Source organism: Xiphophorus couchianus, chromosome 6 (genome assembly GCF_001444195.1).
Source record: "Xiphophorus couchianus chromosome 6, X_couchianus-1.0, whole genome shotgun sequence".
Classification (NCBI taxonomy): Eukaryota; Metazoa; Chordata; class Actinopteri; order Cyprinodontiformes; family Poeciliidae; genus Xiphophorus; species Xiphophorus couchianus.
In genome coordinates, this window is record NC_040233.1 from 26,784,062 (window position 1) to 26,797,223 (window position 13,162).

At 39.0% G+C, this 13,162-nt stretch overlaps 1 protein-coding gene across 2 annotated transcripts in view; it reads right to left on the reverse strand.

The window, feature by feature from the left end:
- Positions 1-13,162, reverse strand: part of LOC114146631 (receptor-type tyrosine-protein phosphatase N2-like) — a 186,334-nt gene that overhangs the window by 145,381 nt on the left and 27,791 nt on the right. For both annotated transcript variants that reach the window (XM_028020895.1, XM_028020894.1), the window contains exons 4-6: positions 5,645-5,759; positions 4,391-4,535; positions 1,643-1,916 (exon numbers count right to left, since the gene is read on the reverse strand). In XM_028020895.1, coding sequence (XP_027876696.1) covers positions 1,643-1,916; positions 4,391-4,535; positions 5,645-5,759 — 534 coding nt within the window. The remainder of the gene's footprint in view (positions 1-1,642; positions 1,917-4,390; positions 4,536-5,644; positions 5,760-13,162) is intronic.

Genomic DNA, 13,162 nt, shown 5'->3' on the forward strand with positions numbered 1-13,162 from the left:
CACAAAAAGAAAATTAGTTTTTAAGTTCAGACTATTACAGAAACTTCAAATAACACAAGAAATACATACAAAGAAAGAAAAAGATACACAAGACATCAGCTTATTCAATGCCATATTGCTTTTTCATAATGGCTTTCAAATTCTATCTAAATGCAGAAATAGATTTATAGATTGTTCCATAAACTGACACCGTCATCGCCGTTCTGAATCTAATTTTTTTTTGAAAATCTCAATTTCTTTTAAGTTGCATTTGCTTTCTCGTTTTACAAATCCGTTTGGAATATTGCTTATTGCTTATTATTTAAAAATAATATGATCAATTCATGAAGTTTCAAAAAGCTTTAACTGCATAAATGTGTAAACATTTATAGTCTCTATAAATGAAAATGATTAGGAATGTTGATCCATCTGAACCTTAAACTGAGTTTACAACAAATATTTTACTGATCATTTAAATATTCAGGTAACAGGGGTTTTTTTTGTCAATATTTTGTCTAATTTTGGCCTGATTTATTTTTTGGTGTGTATATTGTGTCTTTGTCAGCCAAGTAGAATTTATGAGCGTCTATAGAAACAGATCTAAATACTTCGAGACTGTCTGACAAGGTTAAACCAAGTAAATAAAATAATTTACCCAGAACAAATTTAATGTTTAAGTTAAGGATGTTTCTACAGAGTCATCCTTTAATTACTTTGACTTTATTTACAAGAGGTGAAGACTGCAATCAATGTTTTAAATGACCAACAAATGCTCGCCGTATTGGAAGCTTAGTTTTTACATAAAGTCAAACAGAATGCTAAAAGGTTGAGAAGAACAATAAACTAGAATTTGAATTTGAATGAGGTATGGTTTTATATGGAATTCAACCAAAAGATTTCTATGATCACATCTGCATTTTCTGAAGATTTTATTTGAAACAGCAGAGAGGCTTGGAGAAATACTAAGTGGATTTTAGACAGAGATTTTTTTTTCCAGCTAAGGAAATGTGCAGCATCATGCTGAGAGCGCATAATGTTGCTATAACAGTGTAGAGAGTGACGGCAGCACAGTGGAAGACATTTTTGCTTCCTCATTCATTTCAGAGACGTTGTGCTGTGTTGGTAGAGCTGCACTCTCAGCTGGGTTCCAGCAGAAAGCTGCACTGAACAAAAGATGATCATTTACATATGATGGGGAGTTTGGGGGAGATGTCCTTCAGTTCAATGTTCCACCATCAGGGAATGCTGCGTGTTGGCAAAACAACAACTAATTGATTTCCTGAAACTAAAAATATGTTAATCTACAAGAGCATTAGAGCCACTGGAAAAAATAAAATGTAAAAATATGACTTTTTTACTCAGAATCCTGACTTTAATGTCAAAATTCAGACTTTAATCTCAGAATCCTGTCTAATCTTCGGAGATCAAAAGATTAAAAGTCAGATTTTGATCTTAGAAGATATTAAAGTTAGATTTCTTTTTTCCAGTGCCCCTAATCCTCTTCCACAGTTAAACAGTCCTGTGGTTTTCACATAAACTTCCTTCAGATTAAAGATAAGCTTATAAATCTGCTCTCCAGTTTTGTCCGTTAACTTCCAAATTTAACTCTATGTATTCTTTTTGTACTCTTTTTGATTAAATGTAAAGCGTTTAAGACACACACCATCCACAGATGTGAGCGGCTCCTTGGCTGAAGCTGCAGAAGGACTTCCCGTCTTCACCAGCCTGGACTGTGGCGTCTCCTTCTTGAACCCGGGATTTTCTACGCCGCTGTTGTAGAAGGGCCTGAGCCGAGGAGAGGCAGCTTCCTGCTTCATCCTAGCGCTGTGCAGAGCGAGACGCGCGGAGAGAAACCGCCTCAGGGCCGCCAGGAGAAGGTCCCCATCTGCCTGCGAGGCGAGCAGCTGGCTGGAGAGCGGCTTCTGCTTCTGCAGCGGCTAGAAACGGAAAAAAGATGAGAAGCTGGAGTGAAAAGATTTGAGCTGACAACATCATTGTGGAGAGATGGAAGCCTACAAGGATCCCCGACTGAACAGGCATGACATGCAGCAGACTCACTTAATTGAGTCATCCTTTTTGTTAGTGGCTGCCCTGTTCCAGGCTAAAATATTTTAGTATCTTAGATAAAAAGCGTAATTTTTTAAAAACTATGAAAACAATGACAGAAATACAGAAGAGGATTAGAGCCACTGAAAAACAAAAGATAAATTCCGACTTCAATTTTCTGCAATTAAAGAAATGAAAAGCACTATTCATTATATTCAGTGAAAAGTCAACTATTCAGGGAACATAAATTCATCAACTACTGGAATAAACTTTCATGCATATCAATTATCATGACATGTAAGATACTAACAATAATAGAGAATCTACAACTCCACTTGACTTCATAATTTTCTTTGATATTCTCAAGAACCAGATTAAAGTCCCTATCATACATTATAGAAACAGATCTTTGGACAGATGTTTGCCTGTAGTTAAATACTGCACAATAATAACCAAGGGTTATGAGGTATTACAGGTTTTTTTTTTAAATACGTAAATAACTTCTTCACCACACTTTAAAGGTTTTATTAAACATCTTTATTCCAGAGGCAGAATTTAAATTGATAAAACTAATACAATGGTATTAGTTTAATCAAACTAATAAAATTAGTATTAGCTTTAATAATACTAAAACTAAGAATAAATGGTTTATTCTTTCACCATTTAACTAAAATACATCAGATTTATTACAAACATTTTGCATCTTGATGCCAGAAAACACGTTTTAGCACTAATGCAAATATCAGATGAGCCCAAACAATAGAGCTGGAAAAAGCCACGGTCTTGAGAAGTTATTAATTCTCTTATAAAATTACATTAGTGAATTCATCTGCAACAACAAAAGCGAGTCGTCACCGCCAGCTCCATTAACGCCCACACTAGACAAGAAGCAGCACCTGCTTGAGTAATGGCAAAATTACAATAAACGGCTCCTCTCACTTGCCATGCATAATGATTTGTGTGTGCAGACTCCCACCAGGTATCAGCTTTTTCCATCTATTTGCAGTGCCTGTGCCCTGCAGGCCCCCTTCAGTCCGACTGGCCCCATTGTTTTCACTTCCAAACAGGTGAATCTGGACTGAAGGTCCTCAAAGCCCTGAGCGCTGCCTGTGGGCTTTGCCCTGCTGCAGCCTCAGAACAATCTCCCAGCAGGAAGTAGAGCCCTCTGAGGACCCGGCGGAGCCACGAGTCAAGTCATGAGTTATTAATGGGAGGAATGAACTTGTTAACTCCAATACAGTGTAATTTCTCTATTAACAGTCAAGCTGTGAGAGGTCTAAAGCTAGAAAAGAAAGACAAAGGATAGCTCATTCCTCACAGCAGCCCACGTTTATTTACAAATCAAATTTTAGTTGTACACACATTTCAGCAACATTTCAGTTCCACTTTAAGGACTTTAGAAGTGGGGTGATGTGCTCTAGCTTCCTGGTTTTAGTCAGAACGCCAGCAGCAGCGTTCTGGATCAGATGCAGCTGGAGGATTGATTTTTTTTCAGTAGATCTATGAAGGCACTGTTGCAGTAATCAATGCAATTGAAAATAAGTGCATGGATGAGATTTTCTAGATCTTGCCGAGTCATTAGTCCTTTAATCCTGAAATTTTCTTCAGCTGGTAGGAGGCCAACTTTGCAATTTATGGTTTATAAAGAATAAACGCCACTGCAACTAGCTGCGTTTCCACTGAAAATATACTTTTGCAGAAAAGAATTATGAAAATATATTTGCCTAATGGATACATGAAAATTTAGGGGAGAAAAAAATCATGTTTTTTGCTAGAAGTTTTTGCACTAGCAAGTTTTCATCTTTATCGAAATTACAAAACTGCAATGGAAACACTTTTTAAAGTCATGTGACCAACAGCCAGATGTTACTACAGGCAGAAAAGATCAAGAAAACAACTGGAAGTGGGAGGAGGATGATGGCACAGCGAGCTTTTCAATGACTAATATAAACACGTTTTTTTTTATTACGTTTCTTATTTAATGAAAACACTACAATTGCGAAATTGTGTTGTTTTTTTCGACATTAGTGGAATACTGTAAACATTTTGCACACATTTTGAGATTGAAATGCTGCTACAGATTAAAGAGATGTTTTCTTGGCTTGTTCAGATTATCAGTTTTTCTACAGGTCTGACGTGTTCCAGTTTGGCATATACCGATTTTTCTCCAAGAGAGAGATTTTACATCGTTTGTCCTCCAGATATTTTGGTGAAACTGTGAATGTAACTGTTCATAGTGAAATACTTGCAGTAAACATCTGACTTTCTGGCTTTCTAAAAATGAAAAGCAAAGACCAACTGCAGCAGCAGAAGACGGTCATGAACCGGAAACCAGCGAAGAATGGCAGAGTGAGGAGAATCTGACCTTGCCAGGTTTGCTGAGGCTGGAGGCGGATGACGTCTTGGGAAGGAGGCCCAGACGTTGGAGGTAAGTCTGCAGATTCCTGTTGAGCTCCACCTCCACCGGCTTCCCCCTTTGGTCTTCTGGGTCCATCGCTTCAGCTGCCGGCCTGCAGAGGAGGAACAACCATCCACACAGTTTCTAATGCAGGCAGAGCTTCTAAAAAAAGATTCATTAATGACAAGTAACATCGTCAACAATCGAAGCAAAATGTTCAAGCTATAATTGTTAGCACAACCCAGTTTTAAAGCTGTGCAGCCGATATTTTTTATCATTTCAAATCAGCATTTGTTTAAAAATTGTCCTGTTACTTGATTTGATAATATTTCTCAATATTAGGCATTACAAAACTTATTTTCTGTTGAAACCATGGTGTTGATGCTTCAATGAACATGTGCTTGAACTCACTAGCTGTATTTCCATTGACCATATAATTGCGCAATATGAAATTTTGAAAGTAAGTTTGCTTAATGGAAAAAATTTCCTGGTTTTTGATCAAAGTTGTGGTGTTGGATAAGATGTTTTTTTCTTTGCCATATCAAAATTTATTTATTTCGTAAAACTGCAACGGAAATTATTTGCATCAAACCAGTCACATGAAGTGGGACAGGAAGTGGTTGGAGGAATGTTTTTTAATGACTTGGGTGAAGTCATCAAATAAAACGTGAAACGTATTCAGATGTGATTTTAATTGCAATTATTTAATGTAATCACTGCACATGCAAATTTGTTTTTCTTTTCGACATTAAGAGAATATTGATAAAGTTTTGTAAAACATCTGTAATGGAAATGCAGCTGCAGAAAAAATGTTTCTTTGCTTCTTTGCAAACCTGATTGATTTTTCTAATGAAAACCTATTTGGAATTGCTCATAATTTTGTCTTCATTGACAAAACCTCCAAATCTACAGGAGAATAATTTCAGATTATGATGTTGACAATTTTGTGTCAGACTTGACCAAAAAGTTCTTGTTTTGTTTAGTCAGAACAGAAACATCTCCTGGGTTTATGATTCACATCTAAACTTCTGGCCCTAATACTCAACAAACTGCTGTTCCAGCTGTGTTATGTAAAATAATATCTAAGAATTCATTAAAAAAAAAATCTAATCCTGAAGCTGATTTCTTTTTTTATTCTGCTATGATTCCAGCTCCAGAGATTTAAAATAATTAAATAAGTGATGATCTTTCGCCAACACAGAATCGGTTTGTAGATGTGACCTGGAGCTGCTGCTGTAGATCGGCCCTTTCTGCTGCGGCCGGTAGGGAATCCTCCTGAGTCTGGATAACTCACTGGACAGAACCTGCTGGGTCGTGTCATCTTCCCAGGTCAAACCTGCAGCCACAATCACAGATGAATCAGGACACAGAGTCCGGATACATGTCTGCAGTTATGATCCTGAAGCAAAACTGCACTGGTGAAAGAAAATAAGGTAGAAAACCTGCAGCAGAACAGCAACAAACTGCTGAGCCGGCGCAGCTTTTCCAAACTCATCAGGTCGATCATGAGCAGACGAAACGAGGCAACAGAGTTTGATTCAGTGACTAAGCAGAAACAAGTTCTGGTCTTCTACAGTTTATTAGGGAAGGTTTAATGAGAGAGTTGGGAATTTTATAAGCAGTTATTTAAGCACACTTCTGTAGTCGGCAATTTATTTTAAAAAGATTAACGTAACATAGGAGAAGCCTGGATGTCGGGGCTCAAGAGGCCGTCAAATACATTTACCAGCTTTAATCACCTTGTGAAGAAAAAAGGAATCCTGCTGCTTTATTGAAAATGGAACAATTAATGGGTAAAGAGTAAAATTAGCATTTTTGCCTGAATTATTCAATACAAAAGTCAATTGTGCATGCCATTAGCAGATTCTCCCTCTAGAAGAATTTTCTTTTAAAGCAATGTGCAAATGGAGCTTCTTTGAATATTAACCAACAGCTGTTCGTGTCGTCTCTACTTGTTCGTTTCCAGGTAAAAATCTATTACCTGGGCGTCAAAGTGCGTCTGCAACGGAGTCCGCGCAACATTTGTGTCTTAATGGTTCTTTTAATATCAACGTCAGTGACAACACAAAACAAGATCTCCTTTTGTTTCCAGCATTTGTGCGAAAGGACAAGCTGGATGAGCTGCACGGCCACTCGCGTCTGTTGCTTATGCTTAACATGCATCCAAACACGGCTTTTTGGCAGCCGAACAGAGGGGCAGGCGCCAGCGCCAGATGGGGTAGCGGAACGAAGTGTTACCGGAAATATGGCTGCGGCGCGCAAAGCACAACACGAACAGGAGCCTTTGGCAGATGAGCGATGGCGCCACCGAAAGAACGCAAGTAACGCAGGCGACGAGTCCAGATGTGAAGCCGCGGGATGGGGGACACACACATAAATCAGGAACAGGAACTCTGCTTTGACACAATAGTCGCAATAAAAAGACATGCACAAGAACTAAATAAGTAGTTAGTAGAAACAACAAGAAGTGTAGATTAGATTGGAACCTTGACAGCACAGAGTGGTGACAAAAAATGTAAAAATTAACTTAAAATCACAAACTTTGATCAGTGTTATTAAACACATGATTATTATTTCCTTGAGAAAAAAAATCATAAAATGGCACAGTAGAAGAATGGCGGACTTTTAAAGTGACTTCAGTCTGCACTATGATAATAATCAATTAGAGAAATAAAACTGCCACTTGAGATTAAATTTGGATTTTTATCAAAACTAGAACCACACAGAAGGTTGTCTTGAGACTCATGAATTGAACCCGAGAAGCATTTGCTTGAGCTAAGATTAAATTTCTCAAAGCAATAAATATCAGAATTTTAATTAATTTAAAATGTTTAGATGTTCATCCTCCAAAGCAAACATAACTTGCAACAAGAGTCATATTTACCTCTTTTTCAAAACGAAGTTTCTTGAAACATTGTTCGCTAGTTTTAAACCCAAAACCTGGAAGCTTAATCCCATTTTCTTTCCTACATTCAACATGTTTAATCTAAAAACACACTAAACAAATTTTAATGATAAAAAAAATTGTAATTGAAACTATAAATCTGAACTGCATCATATGAGAATCAACTTAGGAATGAGGGTCTGTTTGTTAGTGGAAAGAAAACTTTGAGTATCTCCTTTATTCAATATTCAGGTCCTTCGAGAAACAGGCCAAGTCTGAAGACTTGGGCAAAGCCAAGTCAATTTAATCACTGAAGTAGATAAAAAACAGAAAATACCAGAGGCGGAGAAGATTCTCCCAGAAATGCTAAAGACTCTGAATATTGTGGGTCTGACTGGGTTGCATGTATCGTCAATGTTGCTTGAGGGATCGGGTTGCTTGAGGACACATCCATAAACCGGTCTCAATCTTTAGGAAAGTTAACCATAAAAAGTGTTCAAGCTATTGCACTTATCACACTTATCAGATTTCTGGAAAGGTTTCTCTATGGCATCAAAAACAAGCCGCAAGCGATTGCTGAACCTTAAACACAAAGGTTCAGGAGTTGTTTTCTAGTAAATTTTTGACTTTTCAAAGTCCGAAATCACAGAGTATTTTCTAGAAAATGTATGATATTAAATAAAAAAATTCAGAGGTTTCTTCTAGTGAATATTTGACTTTTCAAACTAAGAAATCTCAAAGCATTTCCTAGAAAATTTCTGAGTTATTTGGCTGAAATTTACCCTAATATGTCGTCATAAAAACCAGCAGATGTGAAACTGAAAACACCACTACCAATAACTGTAATGTTTTCTCACAAACCTTTATCAACAGAGAATTACACCACGAGTTCAACTCGTAACGAAACATTTCAGACCCAGGACAGCTTCTTTACACTCCAACAAAATGAATTACGACCTTGACTGCCAGCCAATCGGGGCACAAGCATCTCTCCAACAGCTGCGCAGCGTGTCGGGCAAAGCTTTCCCCATCAAAGAGCCATAAAACGGAGCTTTTAATGGCAGCAAGGGTGGCTGTGAAAATGGGAGTTGGCGTTGGGCGAACAGACGGCATCTGACACGACAGGTTAATGAACGCCGGAGCCCCTGCCAGGATATTCACAGACTCTACGCCTCTCACTGACTGAGCGGTGGGCAGAAGCGTGTCAGCAAACTGAGATGTTTAATGCTTCCACATGTGGAAATGTCTCCAACTGAAACTCTGCTGCTGAAGAGAACGGCTTCAATAGAAGATGAATCTAAAGAAAAACGTTTAGTGAAGCTGTTAATTACCAAACGCCTCATCAGATTTGCGTTCAGGTTTCCATAGAGACGTCAAGAGCAGCTCAAACCATCTCTCAAACAGCTGCTGTTTTCAGAATATAACTGAAACTTTGTCAAAGTTTATGTATATTATACAGGGATTCCCCTGGTGTATTATAAGCCTGGTGGCCCGCCATGCTTTACTAACCCCCCTGCCAGACTAAGCGTTGCTTGTTTATATTTTTAGGAAAATAATTTTTTTTAAAAAATTTTTTAAATCGCTTAATTTTTTAATTTAGTAGTCGCGAAATCAGATGTGCGTGTTGAGGGAGCGGTGAGATTTATCTTTGTGAACAAAGAATTATATGCGGTGTTTACATCTCAACACACTGCCCAGCGTGCGGTTGTGTTTTCCTGGAAAGTTTCTGTCTGTGGTCCCGGCTGGCTGGAGCGTTAGTGGTTTACGAACCAGCGCTAACCTCATCATCAGGTTCAGCCCGATGAGGAGCTTTCGCGCTCTCCTCGCAGTCACGCTTCACGCTGGTTTTATGTTATTCCATTAGTGGTAGTAGTAGTAGTATTTTTGTAGTAGTAGATGAGTGACAGCATGCAACGGGTCCTTCAGGCGCTCTCTCGGCTTCCCCCACCAGAATTCTGAGGAGCGCTGGTGGAGGTAGGTGCGAGAGAGGCAGCTCTTTGCTATTTTTTTTTTACTTAGGGTCATATTTTTCTAGTTCAACAATTAACGAAATACTGCAAGATCATTTAACAATTACAAATATAATTTATAAAGTTTTCTTGTGGTTGGGCTGGAAAAATATGACCCTATGAGTGGGAGCTGCGCCAGTTGGTGTTTGTGGCTGACCGCTCAGTCACGACGCTAACTGTGTCTTTGTTTTTCAGCTGTTGGATCACTTGTGTGCAGTCAATCACATTGTGAGAGTTTCATTTAATATCGCAATACGTGGGTTCAAAGTGTAAATTTATGAATGTATATACAGTATATTTAGAGAAAAAAAAAGTGTTTTGTGAATGAAACTGTTAACAGTCTGTTAAAATAACAGACAACAACAGTTGTCTGTTATTGTCTGTTATTTTAACAGACTGTTTGATTTATGGAATAAGAATGTTTTGTTTTGTTTTTGAGAAATTGTTTAAACTATACGATCCATCCATCCATCCATTTTCCGTTCACCCTTGTCCCTAATGGGGTCGGGAGGGTTGCTGGTGCCTATCTCCAGCTACATTCCGGGCGAGAGGCGGGGTACACCCCGGACAGGTCGCCAGTCTGTCGCAGGGCAACACAGAGACATACAGGACAAACAACCATTCACACACACACTCACACCTAGGGAGAATTTAGAGAAACCAATTGACCTGACAGTCATGTTTTTGGACTGTGGGAGGAAGCCGGAGTACCCGGAGAGAACCCACGCATGCACAGGGAGAACATGCAAACTCCATGCAGAAAGACCCCGGCCGGGAATCGAACCCAGGACCTTCTTGCTGCAAGGCAACAGTGCTACCAACTGCGCCACTGTGCAGCCCAACTATACGATCACATCTAAAAAAAAAAATAAAATAAAGAATTCTGAGGAACGCTGGTGGAGCTGTTGGACCACTTGCGTGCAGTCAGTCACATTGTGAGAGTTTCATTTTATATCGCACTAGGTGACAACAACCAACCAAGGCTATACTGGCGCTGTGAAAAACGAGAAGGGTTACACACACACATATACAGTACAGACCAAAAGTTTGGACACACCTTCTCATTGAATTCAATGAGAAGGTGTGTCCAAACTTTTGGTCTGTACTGTATATATATACTTTTGCCATGGAGGGGACGTGTAAATGTGTGCATGTATGTGTGTATATATTAAGTAACCTATTAATTATGTAAGGGAGAAAATTAAAGAGAGAGGAAGAAAGTCGTTTTTTAACATGAGGAAATTAACTCAATGTGGTGGTAAGCATATTCTGACTTCTGGTCAGTTTGCAAGCGCCTCCACTTGTGAGGTGAAATGTATTTTTTAGGGGTTTTTTTTTAAAGTTTTTAGGCTCTAATAAAGTTTTTTAGGTTCTAGTGGCCATTATTTAACAATGGTTTAACAGGAAATTGGGAGGACAGAGAAGGGAATGAGATGGAGCAGATTCCCCAAAACTGGGAATTAAACCCAGGTTGACAAACAAAACCTATAAGTAACATCCTAAACAAAACATAAGTTGCAGTCTTATTGTAAAACTGGTTATAAAATTACTGGATCAGGCATTTCTTTGCCCCTTTTTCTTCTCTTTTATACAAGTAGACAGCACATAAGCTCAACAACACAAAAGCTTCGTATTTATTACAAAGTATTCATCTAAGAATTGATTTTTTCCTGCAATGGAAATGATTTCTGATTAAGTTTCTCTAGTTCTAGTACTTTCATAGATTGTTCTTCTTTTTTCCCTTTTCTACACTTTTTCATGTTAAACTGCACTTTTTTGTTAAGTTTTTTATACTATCTTGAATCTGTTATTCTAAATAAAGACTAACAGAAAGATCACACAGTTCCTTTTATTTTTGATAAAACCTGTTTTTTTCTTATAACAAACAAACCAGATATAACAAGTTTGGGCTTCTTTATGGTCCAGAGTATTGAATTGTGATTACAATTATCATCTAAAATTATGTACAGATTTAACTCTAATCTTATTTTAACACCCTGGAACCTGAAGAAATCCAAACGTGTTAAATCAGCTTTTTTATGTTTGGTGTAAAAAGAAAAACAGGATTTATTAAAGAAAAAAAGGTAAATGAACTGAACTTATGTAGTGCCTTGCTAGTCATGTTGACCACTCAAAGCGCTTCACACTACAGTCACATTCACACACACATTTACACCGACATGCAGGTCGGTGGGCAACTTGCCGCTAAGTGCCCCGCCCCGGGGCAGCTCAACATGTGGCTGAGGAAGCTGAAATCGAACGTACAACCTTCTGGTCACAAGACGACCACTCTACCCACAGAGCCACAGTCACCCTAAAAAAGCCACTGCATGATCCATTTGCTAATCTTTTTTAAAATACAGGTTTAAACACAGTGTAATGAGCTGCGATTCAGTGCAATTTAATATAAAAATCGAGTAGAAAAGGTAAACTAAAGGACAAACAGAAATCATTATTATTAAAAGAAGAAATTTTAATTCTTGAATCAATACGTTTCTATAAATATTGAGCCCAGTGTTGTTGCGGCACTGTTCCATCTGCCTCTAAAACAGCGAAGGGAAAAGGGCTAACGTACGGCTAATTCAATTAAGTTTAACAATAATACTGCACATACAGTACAGACCAAAAGTTTGGACACACCTCATTGAATTCAATGAGAAAGTGTGTCCAAACCTTTGGTCTGTACTGTATGTTTGGAGTTTCTTAAACTGTTTTGGGGGGGCAATTTACAGTGACCATCTGACCTGACCTACATGTTTTAGGAGATGTGGGGGGAAACCGGAGCACCCGGAGAAAACCAACGCAATCACGGGGAGAACATGCAAACTCCACACAGATCGTCTCTGTGAAGATGCAGCGCTAACCGCTGCATCACCGTGCTGCCCACCTTTTTCCAATAGAACTTTGGAACTGACGTCACTGCGTGTGACATTTACGTCGCTGGGCGCCATCTTGTATGGCCACAGACCAAAATAAACTTTTTCCAGCATTTTCATTGTGCTACCGACCGCAATGAAGTTGTTTCAAGTTGGATATTGGATATTCGCGCTCCGCGGAGTAAGGAGCGTTTAGCTCAAGGTTGATCCGATTTATGAACGCTAAGCTGCTCGACTTACGCTAAGTCGAGCAGCTGTAGATCCTCTCTTGCTCTTTCCAAATCATTTTTGACACACTTTATCTCCTGCTGGTATCTTTCTGCTTGTTGTTTCAGTGTAGTAACATACAGTAACATACAGACATTGTAGCTCCTGGTACAAACCTTTAACATTCTCCATCTCAGCCTGGGCACTCCTTTCCTTCTTGTGCAGGAATTTAATCTCTGTTGTTGTGTTTCCTTGGAGGACGGCATACTCAGCTCTCAGGTTGTCGAGAATCACCATGTCCTCCTCTGATTTCTCCAGATGAGCGTTTCTCTCCTGCTTTATCTCCTGCTGGTATCTTTCTGCTTGTTGTTTCAGTGTAGTGACATACAGACATTGTAGCTCCTGGTACAAACCTTTAACATTCTCCATCTCAGCCTGGGCACTCCTGTATTTCTCGTGCAGGAATTTAATCTCTGTTGTGTTTTCTTGGAGGACGGCATACTCAGCTCTCAGGTTGTCGAGAATCGTCACCTCCTCCTCTGATTTCTCCAGATGAGTTGGTTGAAGTTAAAGTTGATGGTCTGGCTAACTGTTGCTGCAACACTACGGCCATGTTTTCAAAGGCGCTCTACAATTCTTTGTGGCCTCCCCTGAAATTGGTGCCTCTGTCGGACCACAGCTCATACGGCTTCCCCCTGTGAGCAATAAACCTGCGTAATGACATCAGGAAATAGTCAGTGTCAAGGCTAGGGAGGAGATCCAA